General features: G+C 57.8%; 2 protein-coding genes across 2 annotated transcripts in view; both read left to right on the forward strand.

Annotated features, from left to right (window-relative positions):
- Window positions 1-321: 321 nt before the first annotated feature.
- On the forward strand, window positions 322-16,874 carry ADAMTS10 (ADAM metallopeptidase with thrombospondin type 1 motif 10). Its single transcript, XM_004717339.3, has 24 exons — window positions 322-908; window positions 1,193-1,539; window positions 2,158-2,314; window positions 3,242-3,459; window positions 6,013-6,096; window positions 6,198-6,343; window positions 6,686-6,729; window positions 6,865-6,970; window positions 7,051-7,197; window positions 7,373-7,514; window positions 9,918-10,025; window positions 10,174-10,319; window positions 10,403-10,466; window positions 11,647-11,749; window positions 11,957-12,090; window positions 12,176-12,299; window positions 12,786-12,866; window positions 12,960-13,123; window positions 13,205-13,331; window positions 13,428-13,557; window positions 14,570-14,774; window positions 15,024-15,200; window positions 15,282-15,441; window positions 16,134-16,874. Exons 1-24 carry the CDS (start codon window positions 818-820, stop codon window positions 16,241-16,243), a joined length of 3,315 nt encoding a protein of 1,104 aa, XP_004717396.1. The 5' UTR covers window positions 322-817; the 3' UTR covers window positions 16,244-16,874.
- Window positions 16,875-18,177: 1,303 nt separating this feature from the next.
- The window catches only part of MYO1F (myosin IF), a 53,237-nt gene continuing 48,569 nt past the window's right edge, over window positions 18,178-22,845 (forward strand). The window contains exon 1 of the mRNA XM_045290299.1: window positions 18,178-18,238. Within this exon, the coding sequence (XP_045146234.1) occupies window positions 18,236-18,238 (3 nt within the window). The 5' untranslated portion in view covers window positions 18,178-18,235. The remainder of the gene's footprint in view (window positions 18,239-22,845) is intronic.

Raw genomic sequence — 22,845 nt, forward strand, 5'->3', positions numbered from 1 at the left:
CGCCTGTAGCCCTCCCGGAAGAGAACGCCTGGCAGTCTGCTCCCACTGAAGTCGGTGATGGCGCGTACTGTTGAGTGGATTCCAGCTCACGCCACTGTCCAGGACAGAGCAGAATACCCCTTTGAGGTTTCTGGGCTGTCATCTTCCCCGGAAGAGGCCTGGTGTGTGTGGCGGGGGGGAGAGGGGGGGGCCTGCGTTAAGCACTAAGCCACATGCCGAAATGTCAGGAGTTCAAACCCACCAGCCGCTCCAGAGAAGAAAAATGAGGCTGTCTGCTAGTGTGAAGATCTACAGCCTCAGAAACCCTGTGGGGCAGTTCTACCCTGCCCCGCGAGGTCACTAGGAGTCAGAAGCTCCCCGACGGCAGTGAGCCTTTGTGGGTCCTTTGTTTCGGCTTTGGTTCATTTTTATAGGAGTGGGGTCCGCGGGTCTTTTCTCACACACAGGGTCGCTTGGGGCTTTGAAACACTGACCCTCGTCTGTTAACAGCTGAGTGCTTCCGCCAGGATTCAGTTAAGGTTACAGCCCAGAAAACCCCATGGGACGGTGTCAGGGTCCCTGCATAAACAGCAACATGGTTACTGTTGGGGTCCCGGAATGAAGAAGGAGCCTTCACAGTCTTCAATTGAGAGTTATCTTCTGGAATCTTCAGGCCTTGGGCATGGACTGTGTTGGCAGCTGGGCTTACCCCTGACCTCAACTTCTCACCTACCACCAGGAGCCCCGGGATGCTGCCCAGGCTGTGAAGAGGGGAGGCAGTGCTGTGGGGGCTGCCGGCAGCCAGGGCTGGAGAGAGACATGTGGACACGTGGACACCATGGCTCCCGCCTGCCAGATCCTCCGCTGGGCCCTTGCCCTGGGGCTGGGCCTCACCTTCCAGGTTGCACCGCAGGCCTTCCACTCTCAAGGTAGGGGTACTGTAATACCAAGGTCATGACAGTCCTGTCTCAAGGTCAGGGCAGTCCAGTCTCAAGGTCAAGGTAACAAGGGTAGCAAGAGGGAGCAGATTAACACAGAGAGGCAGTGGGGCCTGGGGGATGGCCCTGGGTTCACTTAGACTCAAGTCTTACACCTGGTGACCTGCATACAGGGTGAAAGTGAGGCCAGTATTACCTATCCCAGCAGCCAGGTGCCATGGCTCAGCCCCAGGACTAACCCCAGTACCCCCCCCTACCCCGCCCTGCACCCACAGATGAATTCCTGTCCAGCCTGGGAAGCTATGAGATCACCTTCCCCACCCGTGTGGACCACAATGGGGCACTGCTGGCCTTCGCGCCCCCGGCCCCCCGGAGGCAGCGCCGGGGCACCAGGGCCACAGCTGAATCCCGCCTCTTCTACAAGGTGGCCGCACCCAGCACCCACTTCCTGCTGAACCTGACCCACAGCCCCCGCCTGCTGGCAGGGCACATCTCCGTGGAATACTGGACCCGAGAGGGCCTGGCCTGGCAGAAGGCTGCCAGGCGCCACTGCCTCTACGCCGGGCACCTGCAGGGTCAAGCGGGCAGCTCTCATGTGGCCATCAGCACCTGTGGGGGCCTGGTGAGCTGGGGGTTTCTGGGAAAGAGATATGTGATAGATAGGTAGGTAGGTAGGTAGATAGATAGATATGGACGATAGAGATAGATAGATTAGATAGATAGATAGATAGATAGATAGATAGATAGATAGATAGATAGATAGATAGATAGATAGATAGATACCAGCACTTGACTTCTAGCCCACCCAGAGGTGTTTCAGAAAACAGACCTGGTAATCTACTTCCCAAAAGTCCCAGCCCTGAAAACCCTGTATAGAAGTCCGGTTGTGTACACACGGGGTTGCCAAGAGTCAGAATCAGCTGGATGGCAGCTAACTACAATAGTATAATATGGTATCCAATATAAGAAACACATCTCATGCTTCAGAGAAAGATATGATGGGAATATTTTAGGTATTTTCAGTGAGTCCCCACTTTTAGGGTAGAGCTATAGCAGGACTCTGAGGAAAATATGTAGCCTTTGGTGCAGCTGCAAAATTAACAAGCTGACTAGCCATCTTGAGAAGTCAGAAAAGAAATGGCCAAGGAACCCCACTAGGAGTGGACGAAAGACCCAACAGGGGCATAGCCCTGGGAACCTGAACTGATTCAAACTGCCTGCCTCACCCTCCACCCCCCAGCATGGCCTGATTGTGGCCGACGAAGAAGAGTACCTGATCGAGCCCCTGCAAGGTGGGGCCAAGGGATCCCGAGGCCCAGAGGAAAGCGGCCCCCATGTGGTGTACAAGCGCTCCTCCCTGCGTCACCCGCACCTGGACACAGCCTGTGGAGTGAGAGGTATGCCTGGTGGACAGAACAGGTGCTCAGCAGCTTAGCGGAGGCAAAGGTATAGACAGTCGGATGCTTTCAGTGTTCCTGAGGTTGGCCCTCTCCAGCAAGGGAAGGCAAACAGACATGAAGATGACTGCCGGGGGAAGGAGTTGGCTGTCCTCACGGGTCACTGCAGAGAACAGCACGGGCATCAGCACACCAGCGATTCGACCACTGTTTGTCCAAACAGCTGGGCACCCTGGCCTCGCCAAGTTCACACACACACAGAACCGTTAGGCTGGTGGTGACAGGCAGTGTGTGAGGAGCCTGTTGTGACAGACACACAACCTCCTTGTACCAAGGTGGGCGGGTGACATAATGTGGGGCAGCGCTGTGGGGCAGTGTGGACAGTCCGGCTATGCTGCGCCATCAGGGCAGAAGCCCCCAAGGCACTGGGGAAGGGGGCTGCTGGCAGGAAGGCTACGGGATTGGAAGGGCAGGAGGTTGTACACAGTTCACATGGTTCAACCCACATGGACAGTGGAATGAGGGAGTCGTACAAACGTGGACTTAGTGGGACACCAGGAGCTGTTGAGTGACTGCTTTGGCAGGGGGACAGTCGTGCACTGGTTCAGACAGACATTGCGGTGTTGCTGGGTAATGGGTAGGCGGGGCTGTCATACAACAGTCAACGGGGAAGTTGAGCTGTGATGCAGCCAGTGTGGCAACGGCCGCTATAGCATTAGACTGAACAGAGAGTGGGGCACTTGTGCAATTGAATCGGGCGGTGTTGGCAGCCAATCGGGCACATGCACCTTCAGAGAGGGGAGTGGGCAGTAAAAACAGGAGCAGGGTGACCGGAAGCTGCCTAGCCCAGCAGTTGGTGAGAAAAACAGCCAGCTAGGCAGGTATGGTACAAGGTCAGCACCTTCCTCACTATACTGCATCCCCCAGATGAGAAGCCATGGAAGGGGCGGCCGTGGTGGCTACGCACCCTGAAGCCGTCGCCAGCCAGGCCCCTGGGGAATGAAACGGAGCGAGGCCAGCCGGGCCTGAAGCGCTCGGTCAGCCGTGAGCGCTACGTGGAGACGCTGGTGGTGGCCGATAAGATGATGGTGGCCTACCACGGGCGCCGAGACGTAGAGCAGTACGTGCTGGCCGTCATGAACATTGTAAGTGCCTCCCCCACCCCGTCCCTGACCTGGACTAGAGCAATCGAATGGAGTGGGTGGGGGGTGAGGGTGGCGTCCTGCACCTGACACTGAACTTAGGAGGGCAGCAGAGTGCAGTGACTGGGAGCTTGGAGCCTGCAGTTCACATTTCAACTAATGTGTTAGACCAGGTTGACTAGAGAAACGATTTCATTGACTCTCGTGTATATGTAAGAGAGAACTTTATATCAAGAAGTAATGATGCATCAATAAAACATCCCAGCCCAGTCCAAATCAAGCACATAAGTTCGATATTAGCCCACATATCTGACATTAGCCCATGCTATGATGCAGAATGCAGGAAGATCACCAGCCAGTGGATGCAAAGTCTTGTGGATCCAGTGGTGATGGAGGCATCTCTAGGGCTCTCGCTGCCATTAGCGTGGCTCCATGTAGCTTGTCAACAGGAAGGTGAAGCAGAGAGAGAGTGGCCCGCCTCCTCTGGTGGTAGAATCAAGAGAGGAAGTTCCCAGAATCTTCATGAGAAGGCTACACCCACAAGGAGGGGTCATCAGGTTGTGACCTGATTGACAGGCTGGACTCCACCCCTTCATCCTTTGATCATGTTGACATGAAATTGCATCATTATCACAGCTGTGTCTTAGCTGTGTTCCCTTGGGTAGCATACTTTGCCTTTCTCCCATACCAAATACCAACACGAAGTCAAATCACCTTCAGGTGGATCCGACTGATGGCCCCCAGTGTGAGTCAGCGCCAGGCTGTGCACCATCCAGTTTCAGTGGCTGGTTTTTCCAGAAGCAGATCAACAGTCTGTCTTCCAAGGCACCTCTGGGTGGACTTGAACCGCCAACCTTTTGACTAGCCAGCCTGCTGTCACTGATAGCCTTGGTTTGCCCATCTATGAAATGGGGAGGAGAATAGGCCCAACTGGATAAGGGTGTGGAAGATGCAATGGGTTGATACAGCACCGAGAACAGTGCTTAGCACACGGCACGTGCCACATACTTTCTGCCACATAAAAAGAAGCAGGCCTTTCAGGTGCTAGGTAAGGTTAGCAACACACACAAGCACTCGCTAAATTCTCAACTTAGCCTTCGTCCCCTCCCCCCCAAAAAAACACAAAAAAACAACAACACTGCCATTGAGTAGATTCCGACTCAGAACAGCCACGCATGAAAGAGTAGGAAGATTCCAAGGTGGGAATCTTCATTTTCCTGTGGAGCAGCTGGTGGGTTTCAACCGCCAACCTTTGGTAATCTTCACAAAGACAACAGCCATGGAAACACTAGGGGACGACAGTTCCGCTCTGTCTTATAGGGTTGCTATGTGTCAGCATCAACTCAACAGTGATAGGTTGGGTTGGTTCGGGTGTCTCTTTACGAACGCTTGGTGGACTTGAACCCCGGACCTTTCGGTTATCTTCGCCAAGCACGCCTCCCTGTAAATGCATGCAAGCTGATGACCCCGGCTCACACAAACATACACTACATTCCAGGTCAAACTAGATCTTGACCAAGACTCTTGACTTCATTGGCCCTCCGTTTCCCCCTCTGTAAAATGCAGTCCTAATGGTAACTGCCTCCCAGGGCAGAGTTCCTGAGGGGCCCGTCAGCTGCTAATAGAAAGGTGGTAGGTTTGGGTACGCACAGAGGCAACCCAGAAGAGAGGCCTGGTCTGCTTTTGAAGAAAAGAAATTTTTAAACTCGGCCATTGAAGGCTCTGTGGAGCCTAGTTCTGGCCCTGACACACATAATGGGGCCTTTGGGAGTCTGGACTCAGTAGCACTGGCAGGTACCTCATAGGGGAAGGACAGGTGTGAGCGAAGCTGGATAGAGCACTTGACACACACTGGTAAATGGTGTGTTAGTAATAGGTTGATAGTGCTTGTTTCACTGCACCAAATGGGAAGACAAGAAGGTTTCGCAGACAGCCCACAGTGTCCGTCTCTGGGGCCACCACGTTCTGCCTTCCAGGTATTCCAAGTTTCCTGAAACCTTTCCCCAGGGTTCCCGAGGGGTATTACAGAGGGCAGTGATGCCCAGGGCTCCTGCACAGCCTGGCCTCCTGGTTCCCCCATCATCTCCTGGCCCACTTCCTCTCCTCCGACCACAGGCTCCAGAACTTCCTGTGTCTCTGTAGTCCCACCTTCCCAAGATGCCCTTAGAAAACCGTAGAATTCAGCCATGTCTGCCCATTCTCTCGGACTTCCTCGGGGTGACACCGTCGCGGCAACCAGTTGAGGGTGGGCAGGCAGGGGAACAAACTGGAGTGGGATTGAGTTGAAAAGAAACATGCTAGTAATAAGCCTTGGATCCCACTTCTGACACCAACCAGCTGACCTACCCTCTCTTGGTTTGCTGGTCTGTAAAACGGGGGTGAATATAGTAGCTACTCCTGAGCAGATCCATGCAGCTGACTTCGCCCGAAGCTGGCCAGACAGTAGCGGGCCTGGTAGGAGACGGCTGTTGGGGGGGGGTTGTGTGTTCCTTTAGTACTTTGTGTTCACTCTGGGCTCCTCTTAAGACTCCGTCTCTCTTGTTTCTTGGAGGTCAGGTTGCCAAACTTTTCCAGGACTCGAGTCTGGGAAACAACATTAACATCCTCGTCACACGCCTCATCCTCCTCACAGAGGACCAGGTACAGGTGCCCTACCCCGTACCCTCCACACCAGCATTGCCCGCCCTCCCCGAGATGCTGTGGCTGGTACCCACCATGTGCCTCACTCTGTCTGCCCCCAGCCCACCCTGGAGATTACCCACCATGCTGGCAAGTCCCTGGACAGCTTCTGTAAGTGGCAGAAATCCATCGTTAACCACAGCGGCCATGGCAACGCCATCCCAGAGAACGGGGTGGCCAACCATGACACGGCAGTACTCATCACACGGTGAGTGCCCAGGGGGCCAGGCGGAGGGCCAGGGACCACCACGGTCCAAGCTGGGAGGGGCAGACAGGATGGGTGGAAAGGTGAGCCAGGGACCCAGAGGGCCCACGGGGAATATGTTGGAAAGGCAGAGGTATGAGACCATTTGAGCCCTGATGCGTTCACACTCACTCTCCTGTTCGCTCATTTATTTGGTCGCACGCAGGCCCTTGGCAACCCGGAAGTCAGCTGGGGGCAGGCAGTGCATAAGGCTAAGTCCATGCCACGCTCAGCCCCCAAAGATACGTGTGGGGAGAGCCCGGGGGCTCAGGGGCTCTCCTCACTCCTCTCCCTCTCCCTCCACAGCTATGATATCTGCATCTACAAGAACAAGCCCTGTGGCACGCTAGGTACCTGACCCCTATAGGTGACGGTCCCCTGGGCAGGCAGTGGGCTGGGGGAGCCTGTCAGAGGGGAAACCCCGCGAGACGGGTGTGGCCAGCCCAGAGCACGCCCCCCAACCCCACCCACACGCTCCTTCCCAGGCCTGGCCCCCGTGGGCGGGATGTGTGAGAGGGAGCGGAGCTGCAGCATTAACGAAGACATCGGCCTGGCCACGGCGTTTACCATCGCCCATGAGATCGGACACACGTGAGGCCCCGGGGATGCGGGCGGGCCTGGCCAGGTCCCCCCAGCAGCCTGCAGAGCCAACCGCCCTCTCCTTTCCGCAGGTTCGGCATGAACCATGACGGCGTGGGGAACAGCTGTGGGGCCCGCGGTCAGGACCCCGCTAAGCTCATGGCTGCCCACATCACGATGAAGACCAACCCGTTCGTGTGGTCATCCTGCAGCCGCGACTACATCACCAGCTTTCTGGAGTGAGGACCCCCCCCCCCTCCACTGGCCTGCCAGGGATGGGGACTGCAATCACGGGAGGGGGGCGGGGATGGGTGGGCTCCGAGAAAGGGAACCATCCGCTGGGGAGATAAGGGCCACTCCCTGGGGGCCCCCTGCAGCATCCCTGATGTGACAGCTGGTCCCCTCTCACCGCAGCTCGGGCCTGGGGCTGTGCCTGAACAACCGGCCCCCCAGACGGGACTTTGTGTACCCGACAGTGGCACCGGGCCAGGCCTACGATGCGGATGAGCAGTGCCGATTCCAGCACGGAGTCAAATCGCGCCAGTGTAAATACGGGGTAGAGAGAGCCTTCCTGCTTTCCTTCCTGGGAGGGTAGAGGGCATGGCCACCGGGATAGGGGTGACCCCGCTGGGGGCAAGGTAGACAGATGGATGTCTCAGACAGGTCACCCTTGGGAACAACAGGCCTTCCTGGAATGGGACTCATGGTTCTCCAGGCTGGTCCAGATTTCAGGGCTAGACAGAAGAGAGCCCTCAGAAAGCCACTGATGAGCAAGGGCCGAAATCTTAAGACACCCCCCACTAATCGGGCAGTTTTTTAACCAAATGGCCAGACTGGGTGGAGGTAATTTCCCTGAGGACAGGCCTACTTCCTCGCTGGGGAGAACACCAGACCACACCTTCCAGGGACACCCTGTCTTAACTCCCATGTCCCCGTGAGCCTCCTGGCCCCTATCCTTGGCCAGATGGGCTCAGAGCCCCCTGATCATTGCCCCCTCCCACCACCATAAGGTCTAGACCCAGTTCCCAAAGCCCCACAGACAGGGAGCCAGGGCCCCACAGTCATACCAGCTGCTCCCCCCTCGATACTGGAATCTAGTCGACTTCCTGCCCTGCCACCCAAAGCCACCACTCAACCAGGGTCTGTCCCTCAGCTCCCTAGAAACAGTGTTGACCGCTAGGGCCCACCCACAACTCTCTAACACCCTCATAGCTGAAAGGATCCCAGGGGAAGTGTGTAGGCCAGGTTCGAGCTAATGCCACGGCAGTTAGCTGCTGCCTGTTGAAATGCCCTTGCTTCATGTTCTTGGCTCTCAAACACCAAACAACTGACATGGCAAGACAAGGAGACCAGCCCTGGCAAAATGTCTATCAACATCCCCATGCTCCCACCACTACCGCAGCCCTAACTCAGCTGGTGATTTTAGGGCTCTCCCGGTAAATCCCTAAAGGATTCCAAAGCTACCCCGGAGGACCTACTGTGTGCTGGATGTTCTCAGAGCACTTGCACTGCACTAAGCATGTTGTCTGGATCATCTCTAAACCCAGGGTGGTCCTGCAGTCTGTCCCCATGGTGCAGATGACGGGACCAGCCTTCGGAGGTGGGCTTGTCCATGACCCCAATTCTAGGACATGACCGGGCAGGAATTTTAACCCAAGCCTCTCTGATTCCAAATTCTAAATGTTAGAGAGGGGGAACCTGTCAGAACATCAAGCATGGGTTGATGTTAACTAGCGATTGGATTAGGAGAATTATTGACTGTATGCACATACAGAAGGATCTGGTCCAAGGATGGCTGTTCTGTGGTCACTGTTCCTTAGTAGCCATCACATCTCCCTGTCACAAGACCTCGCCGCCTTGTCATGTAGGAACGCAGGCATTATGTTGGTCATCCTGTCGCTGAGGAAACTGCCTGGATTCAGGCCTTTATGGGTGGCCAGAAACTCACTCAGCTATACCACAGCACCCCCTTATGGAGAAAAGGCCTAAAATAGCCAGAATAGTGGGTTCTCTTTAAGAGGTGTCAGAAGTGGGATTGGGGGCAGGCTAACATCGTTTCTGAAATGACCCAGAGGGCATGGGCTAAGGGGATCAAGAGAAGACAGGCAGCGGAGTTTTCAGTTGAGACATGTTCTTGAAGGGGCAGCAGGCAGGGACCCTGGAGCGAATGCTGCGTGGGAGCAGACAACCCTCCACACTTCTCAGGTGCAGGCTTGGCCCTCCTTACAGTCAGTCAATGGTGGGCCTAACCATAAAGTCTCAGTGTGGGAGGATTCGGCTCAAAGAGAGGAGTGAAGTGTGTGTTTATAAAGGCACTGGGGGGCCTGGGAGCCGGAATTAAAAGGCACTGATGGGTCTCCCCATCTCAGAGGGGGAGCCTATGAATTTGACCCTATGGAAGGTAGAGAGCCTTAGGTCAGGCCACAGCTGAACCTGCCAGGGCTGCACCAACTCCCGGCCCATGACAGAACTTGGTGCCAGCCCAGGCGGAATTCAAACAGGACAATGGGCTGGTTTTTCACTGGAGGAAGAAGACCTCACACAGGCCCAGCTTGCCTCATCCCCTGGTTCACACACCCCACCCCCCGAAATTGCTTAAACACCTCAGGCGCCACCCAGGCTAGGTGAGGGAACCTGACTTTCCAGAACCAATAGTGTCTCCAGAAGGAAGCTAGATTCCTGCCTGGCCCTCCTTAGGAGGGGACATCAGTATGAACTGCAGAATGTGACTGCACGGACGTTAGCTGTGGCTGTGACTTAGATGTCTCACAGTGTGATGGGGACAATTTGCCCAAAGGTGCCCATGACACCCATCGGTATAGCTTTTGGTGGTGGAGGGGACCCAAGAAGGCCTACCAAGACCCAGGACCAGAGTGCCAGGGCGTTCCCCTGGCTGGTTCTCCCTAGCCCGGGTCGGGGGGAAGGGAGGGTGAGCCTGAGTCAGCACCTCGGCCCGCAGGAGGTCTGCAGCGAGCTGTGGTGTCTGAGCAAGAGCAACCGGTGCATCACCAATAGCATCCCGGCCGCCGAGGGCACGCTGTGTCAGACGCACACCATCGACAAGGGGGTGAGCGCCAGCCACGCCTCTGGTACTTGTCTGGGGATTGGACCCGCCCTGCACTCCAGTCACATCTACCTGCCCAGGCCCTGGCCCATCCCACCAGGATAGGGAGGGGACCGGATTCACCTCTGGTTCCCTTCCTGTCTTCCCACAGTGGTGCTACAAGCGCGTGTGTGTCCCTTTCGGATCACGCCCAGAGGGTGTAGATGGAGCCTGGGGTTCGTGGACCCCATGGGGTGACTGCAGCCGGACTTGTGGCGGCGGTGTGTCCTCTTCCAGCCGGCACTGCGACAGCCCAAGGTCAGGCCTCCGAAGCCCACCGCGGTCCCCACCCTGTGTGCCCCGTCCCCTACTCCATCTGCCTCTTCCCTTCTGTCCTCCAGGCCAACCATTGGGGGCAAGTACTGCCTGGGCGAGAGGCGGCGGTACCGGTCTTGCAACATGGACGTGAGTCTCCTTAAACCCAGTACCCATGGTCCCTTCAACCCTCGGGAAAATAGCTCCACCCGCAGCACCCGCCCCTGCCCCTAGACCCCAAGGGATCTGACCCTTTCTGACTCTTCATTTTCCCTTAATAGTTCATTATTCTTGGTGGCAATCTGTGCAGCCAAGCAGGCATCCATTTTTCTAGTTGGTTACACACTTCCCACTCGCACTGTTGTTTCATCATTATTTAGACCCTTACCTCTTGGTCCCAGGTAGATCATCATTTCTGGGAGCACCGTGCTCAAGGCAAAGATATAGTCCAAGCATGACATTTTGGGGTTCCTCTGTCTCCATGGAGCCCCAGGAGTCTGGCATCCGTGTGGGTTTGAAATGAAGTCCCGCATTTTGCCTTCTTTAAACTGGATCCGGCTGTTGGTTCTTCCGTCCCAGTGTTCAGGAACAGGAGCGGGGCACCATCCATGTCTTCTGGTCTCATAATAATCTTCCATGTCCTAACATATTCAAGCTCAGCATGGCTGATTCCATTGGCGATTGATCGCCAGGCCTTTCTTCCAGGGTCTACTGCTCCTTACACACTGCGTTTCCCCGTGGCTGAGTGCTAGAGGTAGATCGTTCCTCTAGGTCCCTGATATTCATGAAGTTCTGAACCCCCCAACCCAGAGTCTGCCCCTGTGGGGGGCCCCTCTCTCCAGAAAGGCCCCCCACTGTTGGCTGCCCAGGTGTCACCCCCAACGTGCCCCACCCTTTAATGAGTCACCTGTTGCTTTCATCTGATTGGGCTCCACGCACAAGAGGACCTACGTACGCTGCCAGTCCAGCACCGTCCCATGACTGGGTGTGGATGGATGATGCAAGTCCATTGGGTGTTCACGGGCTGAGTTTCAGAAGTAGAGCACTGGGCTGTCCTCCTAGCCCATCTAGTTCTGAAATCTGTCCAGCATCCCAGTAACCTTCCAGCCTCTACTGCAGATGGTGGTGTCTGCCCTGACCAGGAATTGAACCCAGGTCCCCAGCATGGAAGGCAGGAATGCTCCTGCACTGTACCAGTCACCAAGTCCCACCTCACATACATCTTAGCCCAGGTCACTGTCTGCCACCCCAGAGTCAACATAGGCTTCTCCCGGGCCGCTCCCTGACACCAGCATCCCATAGCTGGTCTCTGTCCCTCCCATATCCCCAGGACTGTCCTCCAGGCTCCCAGGACTTCAGGGAGATGCAATGTTCCGAATTTGATAGCATCCCCTTCCGAGGGAAGTTCTACACATGGAAGACGTACAGAGGAGGTGAGTGGGGGGCGCTACAAGAACAGTGTGGGAGTGCCTGGCTGCATCTCAGGGTCTGCCCCGAGCCCGCCCCTGACCAGCAGCACAGTCAGAGTCTGAGGAACAGGCTGCAATAGGACGCTAGGAGTACCCACCCCACCCCACCCCACCCCCCGGGAGTTGGCAGGACTCCCAGGGCCCTTGGTGTGACGGGGCCGTGCCCCCCAGGGGGCGTGAAGGCCTGCTCCCTCACGTGCCTAGCCGAGGGCTTCAACTTCTACACGGAGCGGGCAGCTGCCGTAGTAGACGGGACACCCTGCCGCCCAGACACAGTGGACATCTGCGTCAGCGGCGAGTGCAAGGTGGAAGGGGATGCCCGGGAGAGGGAGGCATGGAGGGGAGGGTGTCTGTGGGCACCTCCCTGAGCCTCACCCCGGCCTTCCGCAGCACGTGGGCTGTGATCGTGTCCTGGGCTCCGACCTGCGTGAGGACAAGTGTCGTGTGTGTGGTGGTGACGGGAGTGCCTGCGAGACCATCGAGGGGGTCTTTAACCTAGCCTTGCTGGGGGCCGGTGAGAGACCCCAGATTCCCTCCCATACCCCCATTGGGAGCCCCCAGATCTGGCTCAGTGATGCTAATGATCATCTCCCTAGTGATGATGCTGGGCGGGGCCCTGGTGCCAAACCTTGCTGCTTGGGATGTCTGATGGGAGGTGGGAGGGAGGCCCTGGGTGGTGTGAATGCTTAATGTGCTCGCTGCTAACCAAGAGGATGGAAGTTCAAGTCCATCCTGGGCATCTTGGAAGACAGGCCTGGCAATCTCCTCCTGGAAATTCAGCAATGGAAAAAAACAAAAACCCTGACCCACGTCTACTCCATGCACGGGGGCTTGCTAAGAGTCTACATAGACTTGACAGTAATTGGGTTTTTTACGGGACTGGGGATGGGGGGGGTCCCTATGGTTATGTGTGGTCATCAGGGGGCCAGAGGTGGGGGAGGAGGCAGGTCTTACACTGAGGGACTGGACGTCTGGGCGACATCTGAGTGCCACTGTCCAGGGTACGAGGAAGTCGTCTGGATTCCCAAAGGCTCCGTCCACATTTTCATCCAGGACCTGAACCTCTCCCTCAGTCACCTGGGTGAGCTGAGTATGAGGGTGGTGCTGGGTGTGGGGGAGCGGGGCGTAGGGGGACCAGTGAGGCTGAAGTTCTGACCCCTGCACCATCTCCCAGCCCTAAAGGGGGACCAGGAGTCCCTGCTGCTGGAAGGGCTTCCCGGGACCCCGCAGCCCCACCGCCTGCCCCTGGCTGGAACCACCTTTCACCTCCGGCAGGGGCCAGAGCAGACCCAAAGCCTGGAAGCCTTGGGCCCTATCAACGTATCTCTCGTTGTCATGGTAACAACGGGGCGGGGTGTAGGGTGGGGCTTGAGCCTGCCTGGAGCCCCAGGGTGACCACTCGCATGTCCCACTCACCAGGTGCTGGCACGGACAGAACTACCCCCCCTCCGCTACCGCTTCAACGCGCCCATCTCCCGCTACGCCCTGCCGCCCTACACCTGGCACTACGCGCCCTGGACCAAGTGCTCTGCTCAGTGCGCTGGTGGTGAGGCTGTGTGGGGAGGGCTGGTGGGGGTGGACCGCCTGGCGGGGGCGGGGTTGAGGGCGGCAGGACTGAGCGGGGCCTCTCGCCCCTCCCCAGGCAGCCAGGTGCAGGCGGTGGAGTGCCGCAGTCAACTGGACAGCGCGGCCGTGGCCCCGCACCACTGCAGCGCCCACAGCAAGCTGCCCAAGAGACAGCGTGCCTGCAACACAGAGCCCTGCCCGCCAGAGTGAGTGCGCGGGGCCGCCCAGGGTAGGGGGAATGCCCTTGGGATAGGGAGCAGATCTGGTGGGCGTTGAGGGTAGTAGTGCGCCCCAAATTCTTATGTTCGAGGGCATCGGGGTGCCAATAGTTCCATAACTGGGGTCACCGTGCACCCCCAAGGTGAGGAAGAGTCAGAACGTCGGTGCTCCCTGGACAAGCCAACCATGGGGCAGACATCAGCATCTCCCCTTCCGTTAATGTCGTCCCGCAGGCTCACTTTCTTCCCCTCGTTTTCTCTTTTAATTTTGTTTTCTCTTTTAATTTTCTCTGGTGAGTTGGGGGACGGTTTGCAGACCAGGTCATCAGTTTTCCATTCCGACATGCGAGTTGTCCCCCGCCACTGTCCCCGCGCACAGTGCCCTCAGGCACCTCCTTACCGGGGCTCCTGCTTTCTCAGCCCTGCTGAACTTTGACTTGGGGCTGCCCTTTGGATTGCAAACGGTTTATGATTCTAGGGAGTGTGTCTCTCCCTCGTGTCCTTGTTTCTCTGATAGCCCTCTCGGTTGTTTGGCGGAAAATTGAACCACAGGGGGTGAGTTCCATTCCAGTCCGGATGACTAAAGGCCATCGTCTCCCGGTCTCCATCCAACCAGTAAGGCTGGGCTCATGAGTCTGAGTTTCCTTCCACATTTGTCGCCCACTCCATCCAGTCCAGGACCCTTGGAGGTGATCCTTTCCAAAGCGGCTGGTAAAGGTGGCAGGGCACCATCTAGCTCCTCTCGGTTCTCAGGTTGTGGAGGCTGGCGTTCCAGTGCTTGGGCCGTTCGTGGATTGCTTCCACGTGGAGAGGACCAATAGTGGCCCACTGGGGACAGGTCTCTCAAGCTCAGGAGCATGCGCCTGCCGGGGCAACAGCCCTCCTGGTGCCGGTTTGCATAAGGATGCAGAGGCCAAGGAGGTGATGGTGCCTCAGGGCCTGGGGGCGGCAGCGTGACCTCTCTGATCTCTTCCCGCCTCATCCCCCCTCACCCTTGCAGCTGGGTCGTAGGGAACTGGTCCCGCTGCAGCCGCAGCTGTGACGTCGGCGTGCGCAGCCGTTCTGTTGTGTGCCAGCGCCGCGTGTCTGGTGCGGAGGAGAAGGCGCTGGACGACAGCGCATGCACACAGCCCCGTCCTCCCGTGCTTGAGGCCTGCCAGGGTCCCACCTGTCCTCCAGAGTGGGCCGCCCTTGATTGGTCTGAGGTCAGCAACCGCGCCCTCTCCCCAGCCCCCCTGCGCCCATCCCACCCCCTGCGCATAGAGAACAGAGACTGGGGTGCTCAAGGTTCCAGGGTTAAGCTCCTCCCACCAAGCTTCCTGTTGACCTTTGAACGGGACCAGTGAGATGTCACCACCCCCCACTCAGCCTCTCCCTGCACGCTTGTGGCAACCTGGGATGCCAACACCCTGCGCACCTATGGACCAGGGTGGAACACCCCCTTCCACCTACAGTGTACCCCCAGCTGTGGGCCCGGCCTCCGCCACCGCGTGGTCCTTTGTAAAAGCGCTGACCAACGTGCCACACTAGCCCCTGCGCACTGCTCACCCGCAGCCAAGCCACCAGCCACCATGCGCTGCAACTTGCGCCGTTGCCCCCCGGCCCGCTGGGTTGCCGGCGAGTGGGGCGAGGTAGGAAGGCGTGCCTGGGGGGTTGGGGGGAGGGCAGGGTGGAAGTGGGTGGAGTGGCTGGCAAGTGGCAACTCTCCACAGTGCTCCGCGCAGTGTGGCTTCGGGCAGCAGCATCGCCCCGTGCGCTGTAACAGCCACACGGGCCAGCCATCGCGGGAGTGCACCGAGGCGCTGAGACCTCCCGCCACGCAGCAGTGCGAGGCCAAGTGCGAGAGTGCACCCGCTGAGGACGGCCCAGAAGGTACACCGGCAGGAGATGGGGTGGGCAAACCACGATTGAGGGGGGCACTGCGCAGAAGCAAGGACACCACAGGAGGGCTTGGAGGGACAGGACCAGGGACCCTATAACTTCCCAAATGGTCAAAATGTTTTCCCTTGTCTCCACCAAGCCATCCGCCCCTAATCCCTCCCCGAAACATTTATGAAGTGCACCCGTGTGCTATATATACAAGGTCCTTCGATGAAACGGTTAACCATTAGAACCCACCCAACGGTACTGTGGAAGGAAGGCCTGGTGATCTGCGTCCGAAAGATCCCTGCCATTAAAAACCCCATGGACCAGTTCTACCTGCATACATGGGGCAACCCGAGTCAGAATTGACACGGCAGCATGGCTGCAAATTAGCCAGACACCAAACCCCTTCCTGACGACATTAGTAGTACTGTAAGCTGAAGGAGTCCTTAGGGAGTGTAAACACACCTGGCCGTTCACGGAAAAGTGGGACGTTCAAGGGCATCTGAAAGCCGCCCTGTGGAGTACAGGTCTACTCAGACACGCAGGGGCGCCAGGAGTCCGAATCAACTGGCTTGGGTTTTTGACGGTTGAAAGCGGGTGGCACAGAGAAGCAGAATATTGTGCAAGAAGAAGGCGCCCCACCCACCCCCACTCCCACCCCCGCTGACCTGATTTCCACCCTCTTCTTCCACAACCAGAGTGCAAGGATGTGAACAAGGTCGCTTACTGCCCCCTGGTGCTCAAATTCCAGTTCTGCAGCCGAGCCTACTTCCGCCAGATGTGCTGTAAAACCTGCCAGGGCCGCTAGGGGACGGACGCGCGGCACCTGGAGCCACAGCTGGGCGCCCACGGGTGGGAGGGGAGGCGGGGTGGTAGCGCTGAGTGTGAGATCTGCCCTGGGCTGGTCGAGGGGGCGGAGCAGGTGGGAGCTGGAGGTGAAAGGTGGGGTGGAACCTGAAGTTATTTATTGACGGGCCCCCAGACTGGGGATGGGGAGGAGTTAATCACCTCCAGGGTCCCTCTTCAGCCCCCCTGCCAGTTCACATGGTAAGACACGCCCCCTCCAGGATGGGATTGGGCGGGGACAGCTATTCTCCCTAAGATGCCTTACCCCCCACCCCTAGGGAGTCCCTTTGATGGGAATATGTACTGTGAAGAGGGGGGAAGGGAAAGGGGGGTCTACTGGTGCTCTGTCCCCACCACTGCCCGTCCCCCTCCACTCCGAGCTGGGAGGAGGGGGCTTAGCACCACCATCCCCCTGACCAGACCAGCTGCAGGAGTGTCGAGGAGCTGGGAAGATTCAAGCCAGCCTCAGCCCTGCCTGCCCCAGGGCGGCCTGCCATCCAGCTTCCCCGATTCATGGTGCTACAGGCCCTGCCCTGGGGCCCACAAACGCCACACCGGGAAGCCCCCTCATCAATAAAGTTTTGTCTCGTGTAGATTTCTGCGTGGGTAGGGGTGTATCTGGGTCCCTCCCTCCCCTGCACCACTCACAAGTGGGTCTCAAAAGGGGACTTTTGGCAGCATAGTCAGCATCTCCCCAAGGCCTGACCTGACACTAGCAGCTCCGCCCACTCCTAGCAGGAGTGAATTTCCTCACTCCCACCCTCTTGCTCCACCTCCGGGCCTTCGCTCCAGCCAGGGGCATCCTCCCCTGCCGCACCACCCACTCGGCCCCTCCAGCTCCCCCAGAAGCCTTTCCTGACCCCCAGCAAGATGGGGTGACTCCCAGCACCTGTCAGCTGCTTAGCCAGGGTCAACGCGCTCAAGTCTCCACGCTGAGGACAGGGTGCGCTCCCTTCTGTGGCCACTAGAGGGTAACCCCTGGGGACACTTGCAGCAGCCTGGCCAGGTTTCTCTAGCTAGGGTGGGGTTCTGCCTCCACACCTCCTGGTCCAGCCTGGGGAAGTGACAACCTCCCATGCCTCCCTTCCCCACCAAATGTCCCCTGGGGACCTACAGCAGTGACCATTTAAAAGAGCCCGCCTCTGACCGATGAAAACCAGGTTCTGGGAAACCGGAACCTAGCACTAGCGTTCCATTCTGGGGTTCGTAGGTATACCCTACCTACCCCTTGTGCCTGGTATCACCCCCACACACACCTGCCGGGACAGGAGAGAGACTTGGGGAAGAGTGACCAGGAGACCCGGGGTGGCCTAAATGGTTACGCGCTGCCTCCTAACAGAAAGGTTGGTCGTTCAAATCCAGCCAGAAGCACCTGGGAAGAAAGGCCTGGTGATCTCTTTCCAAAAGGAAGCCCTGACACCTCAGGTGCTCAGTTCTCGAGGCAGCGGCTTGGTTTTTCCGCCCCGAGCAGCCTGAAGTGATGCATCCATCCTTCCACCTTGCGCCACCCCAGTGTTCAATAGATCTGAGCGGCCCTGGTGTTTCTGCAAAGCGCCTCCGGTCCTGCAGCCAGCTGACCGGAGAGCTCCATGCTGCAGCTCTGTCCACAAGTCATTGGAAAAGGGGCCTCCTGGGGCCTGGCAGTGGCTGTCATCTGTCCACGACTTCTCCCTTCAGGGTCAGGGCCCAAAATAGCCAGTTTCCCCCAGCCCCACTGCTGCTGCTGCTGCACCCCAGCTCTGTCCCCGCCTCCAGCTTCCCTCTTCTGTGGCCGCAGCCCCTCCCGCCAAAGGAAGTGAGAGGGGGGCGCTGTTACAAGAGGAACTAGGGCTGGGAGTTAGGTGAGAGAGCTGGAGGAGAGTCATGCCCCCAACACCCCCCAAAGGACCCTGAGCCTGCACCCCAGCTGGGACCTACTCGAGTGCCCCCACGGGCTCGGACACCAACTCTCACCATGGTGAGTCCTTTGGGAGCAGACTTGGGACATGCTGGGTGGGGGTGCGCCAGCCCTGGAGACACCCATCAGAAGGTGGGCAGGCCATGGCTGACTTGCTGGGGTCCCTTCTCTGGTCATTGCCTGGTCTGGCTCGCCAAGCCCCCATCCAGTGGTGGCTAGGATACCGGCACAGAGACAGGATGGTTCCTGGAGGGAACAAGACCCTGGACCCCTGAAGGAGCACAGTGTGCCCAAGGACAAGGAGATAGCCCCTTCCTGAGGGCCGAGGGACCCCGTGTGTAGCCTGACGGGGCTCCCCATCCTCCCGTGTGGCCTTGGGCAAATCAGTTCCCCTCTGGGTTCCCGGGCCTATCAAAAGTCAGTCTGGGACTGAAAGATGTGCCCTGGTTTTTAGTAGGGTCTGGTGGGGGGCGTTGCTCACAGCTCAGAAGGGAAGCAGCGGGCAGGTGGGACATGGACCGTGTGACAGGGTGCCTGCACAGGTGACTGAGTGGAGTGGCGAGAAGTCAGGCAGCGAACATTGGGTTGGAGCACGTCTGCAGCAGCGTGGGCCACTGTCCCGGGAGGACGGCAGTGGTGACAGTGGTCTTGGAGTTCCCCCCACCGTGTTCCACAGCTCACTTCAGCTTTCGCTTTGTGTCATCTCCGAGGGGGGCAGCTGGTGGTGTCAACGGCTGGGCAGAGGAAGGGAGGTGGCCTTTGCGCTAGTTCTGAGACCCAAAGGGAAAACCGAAAACACATTACCTGTGAGCCAGCTCCCTCTCACGGTGACCTCATGCGACACAGGGTAAAAGTGCTCATGAAGGTTTTCTTGACTCATCTTCAGGGAAGCCGACTGCAGGGGCTTTTCTTCCTAGACTCCTCTAGCAAGGTACACACCACCAACCCCTAGGAAACCCATGATGCATTGGGCTCCCCACCCCCGGCCCCAGGAGCCCTTGGGAGGAGTGGACTTTCAGCACCCCGCTTTCTTGGGGCTTGGCGCCCAGCCCCAGAGGTTCGAGAGATGAGATGAACAGACAGATGAAAATGCAAGAAGTGATTCACTGCTGGGGACCGCCCAGCCCTGCCGTGTGAAATGTGGAGTCGGCGGTCCACTTGGGGGAGATTGACCAGGAGACCGTGGGTGGCCTAAATGGTTAAGTTGGGTCAGGAAAGCAGGTGCTGATGGGGAAAAGAGCAACCCATCTGAACTGAGAGCGGGGCACCCAGGGGGGAGGTCACATCCCCTGTCTAGAGGCGCCGAAGTCATCCTGGGGGGTTGGGGATAAAGAATGTCACATAAATGCAGAGGACCCAAGCACACATCCCAAGGCCTCCCTCCCTCCGTGGGGCCTGTGATACGCCCTGCACACACAAGCGCTACCACTTTGGGCCGGCTTGGTGGTGGTCGGTCGCTGGGCAGCACAAACAGCTCGTGTGGGACTGAGGGTTGCCCCGCCTAAGGTTTAAAGGGCAGCTCCAACCCAGCCCGTGGTGCCACAGAAGAAAGGCTTGGCGCTGTGCTCCCATGAAGAGAACAGCCAGGCCTGTTCCGTGAGACCCGGAGTTTCCACCTTGGCCACGGGCTGGTGCATTTGGGTTAGCGCCGTTTTCTGGGGCATAACCGTGACTCGATCGGTGGCAGCGAGTTAGCGCATCTTTAAAGGCCACCGCTTGCCACTTGTGTCACACCTGTGGGGCCGGTGTGGTGCTGGAAGCTCCGTCAACGGTATTTCAACTGGCAGCAGGGTCGCCCCAAAGCGAACATGTTTCGGCGGAGCTTCCAGGCTCAGAACAGATTGCAAAGCAGGAATAGACTGTCCACTCCAGAGGAAGTGGCCGCTGACCACCTTACAGAGTAGCCTGGGGGCATTGTCGGTTACTGGAAAACTGATGGCTGGCAGCGCCTGGCTGCGTCACCCTTTGGCTCATGTGCGGCTGGGATGCTGAAAGCTAGACCACTGGTGTTCCAAACGCCAGCAGGTCACTCACGGACGACAGCCAGCAGCGGGGCCTCCAGACTAAGACAGGCTTGGAAGAAAGGCCCGGAAATGGACTACTAAGAACCCCCTGGGTGGGTAACAGTGGGCCGACACCGGATCGTGGGGAGGGCAGGGTTCCATCCTGGTGGGCACGGTGGGAACAGGGCTCAGAACCAACTCCGTGCCAGCTAACTGTTCGGGTCAGCACTCTGAAGACTGCTAATTCACTGCGGGCTTTTGCAATGGCGATGCCCAGCAGTGAGTCACTGTTGTGTTTGAGAGAGAAGTTGTTGTTGGCTGTGCCGTCCATGGCCACAGCTTCCTGTTGGGGTGTTGGCATGGTTGGGGCGGGGCGGCGGCTGCAGGTCGGTGTAGCAGGGCCCTTGTGGGTGGGCTGTGAGTGGCGATGGTTGGTTTGAGTCGGTTGTTTCTCGCTGGGGCAGTGGTGCTTGGTGATTGGCTGAATGATGACAGGCGGGTAAACCCTGGTGCTAAGGTAATGTGAAAGCACTAGTCTGTTAGCTGGAAGGTCGGCGGTTCGAACCCACCAGCTGCTCTGAGGGAGACAGAGGAGGCAGTCTGCTTCCGCAAAGATCTGCTGCTGTTGTTAGGCGCTGTTAGCTCAGTTCACTACTGGTCTGTCCGTTCGTCAGACTGTGGAGGTGGGTGTGATGCTGGAAGCCACGTCACTGGTGTTTCCAATGCCAGCAGGGTCACCCAAAGTGAACAGGCTCCCGTGGGGCTTCCAGACTAAGAACAGACACGAAGGCTGTCCACGTCGGAGCAATCAGCCACGGAAAACCTTGTGAATATCGGTGGACATTGTCGGATGAGGACGACCTCATGCCTCCCCAGGGGCATGGTCAGAGTTGGTGCCAGAAGGCGGGCCCCTCACGTTGGAAGGCGCTCCCAATAGCACTGAGGAAGAGCTGCCTCCCCCATAAGGGCGTGGGGGGGCAGAGCTCTCAGGACCTCCACTTGCTGATGGGACACAACTGACAACGAGAAGAACCAGCGGCAAACATCGAATCACCCTCGGGACTGGGAACGTACGAAGTGCGCATCTAGGGAATTGGAAGTTGTCGACGGTGACGTGGACCGCACTGGAATCGTTGAACAGATGGCTGCACAACTCTGACATGCGTGATCAACCATTGCAATGTATGATGTGTGAACTGTATGTTGGTGAGTTGATAAAACATAAACGAACAGTTACGTTTCTGAAAGAGGGGTGGTGGGAACAGACCGCAGACGCACCGATAGCCTAGACACAAGTGAGCTGACACGGACTGGTATTGGCCCTTGGAATCAGAAAGTCATGTGGTTTTCTCCGCCGGGGTCACAGATTCACGAGGAATGGACGTTTCCAGATCTGTCTGGAAAGACGGTGCTGTGTGTGACGGGTGAGAAGCCGTCCACACTCCAGGAACCCCGTAGAGACTGACAGCCGTGGAAACCGCACGGGGCAGTCCCGCGCTCTCCTATGAGGTCCCTGAGACAGATGCCCGTGGCCCTGGGCTCAGTGGGGGGAGGGGGGGTGGCACATCCTGGTTGGCTTCTGGTGACCCTCAGCTGGTGTTTGAAGAGGGTATTCCGTGATCGCTATTTCAGAGTTGTCCCTGACACTTAGCTATGTGTAGCTGTTGGCTGATATTCTGTGGGGACACATCGACGGGCCAGGGATAGAACTCTCATCTCCAGTGGGGAAGCCCAGGTCTGAGGCTCGGCCATGTCACCCCGCACACAGCACCTATCTGAGCAGAGGCTTGTGTGCCGATAGGATGCTGAATGGGTTTCAGAACTTCCAGACGAGGAAGAAGGGCCTGGTTATAGACTTCCAAGCACCGACCAACAAAAACCCCGTGGAGCTCAGCGGTACGACCTGCAAGGCACCATGGGAACAGCACTGCAGTCCATGGTGCGCGGGATCTGCAACAGCAGCCAACCACATTGTGGGTGATGGTCATTGATGATGGTGGTGGTTACTGTGGGCTGCGGGTTGTGGTCGTGACAGTCCTGGTCAAGGTGATGGTAGCAGGGATGGGGGTGGGGATGATGGGGGGGTGGACGTGGTGGTGGTACTGAATGATGGTGGTGGTGGTGATGATGATGGTGACCACGGTGGGTAGTGATGGTGGTGGTGGTGGTGATGGTAATGATAGTGGGGTGTGGTAATGATGGTGGTGGTGGTGGACAGCGGGAGTGTGGATTACGGTGTGTGGATTACAGTAATGGTGGTAGTTGTGGGTAACAGTAATGGTGGGTTATGGTGGTGGGTGGTGATGATGGGGCTGGGGGTGATGATGGTACTAGGTTTAGTAGTGGTGATCCTAGTTGTGGTAGTGGTCATCGTGGTGGTGTCTGATGGAGGTGATGATGGCAGCGGTGGTGAAAGAAGGTGGAGATGGTGGGGGTTGAGGTTAGGGTAATGATGGTGATGGTGGTGGTGGGGATGAGTGGTGGGGATGGTGGGGGGTGGCAGTTATGGTAGTGGTAGTAATGATGATGGTGATGAGTTGTGGTGGTGGTGATGGTGGTGATGATGGGGTGGTGCTAGTGATAGTGGGTGATGACGGTGGTCATGATGGTGGGTGATGATGGTGGTGGTGATGGTGGTGATGTGGGTGATGATGGTGATGGTGA

Source organism: Echinops telfairi, unplaced genomic scaffold (genome assembly GCF_000313985.2).
Source record: "Echinops telfairi isolate 266 unplaced genomic scaffold, ASM31398v2 ScPeMD7_36;HRSCAF=134, whole genome shotgun sequence".
Taxonomy (NCBI): Eukaryota; Metazoa; Chordata; class Mammalia; order Afrosoricida; family Tenrecidae; genus Echinops; species Echinops telfairi.

What these genes read in the sequence shown, in the direction of transcription:
- ADAMTS10 (XM_004717339.3), top strand. Translation starts at nt 818, where the DNA reads ATGGCTCCCGCCTGCCAGATCCTCCGCTGGGCCCTTGCCCTGGGGCTG. An exon ending in CGCACACCATCGACAAGGGG is followed by an intron (nt 10,026 to 10,173) that starts GTGAGCGCCAGC and finishes GTCTTCCCACAG; the next exon opens with TGGTGCTACAAGCGCGTGTG. An exon ending in ACGTATCTCTCGTTGTCATG is followed by an intron (nt 13,124 to 13,204) that starts GTAACAACGGGG and finishes CCCACTCACCAG; the next exon opens with GTGCTGGCACGGACAGAACT.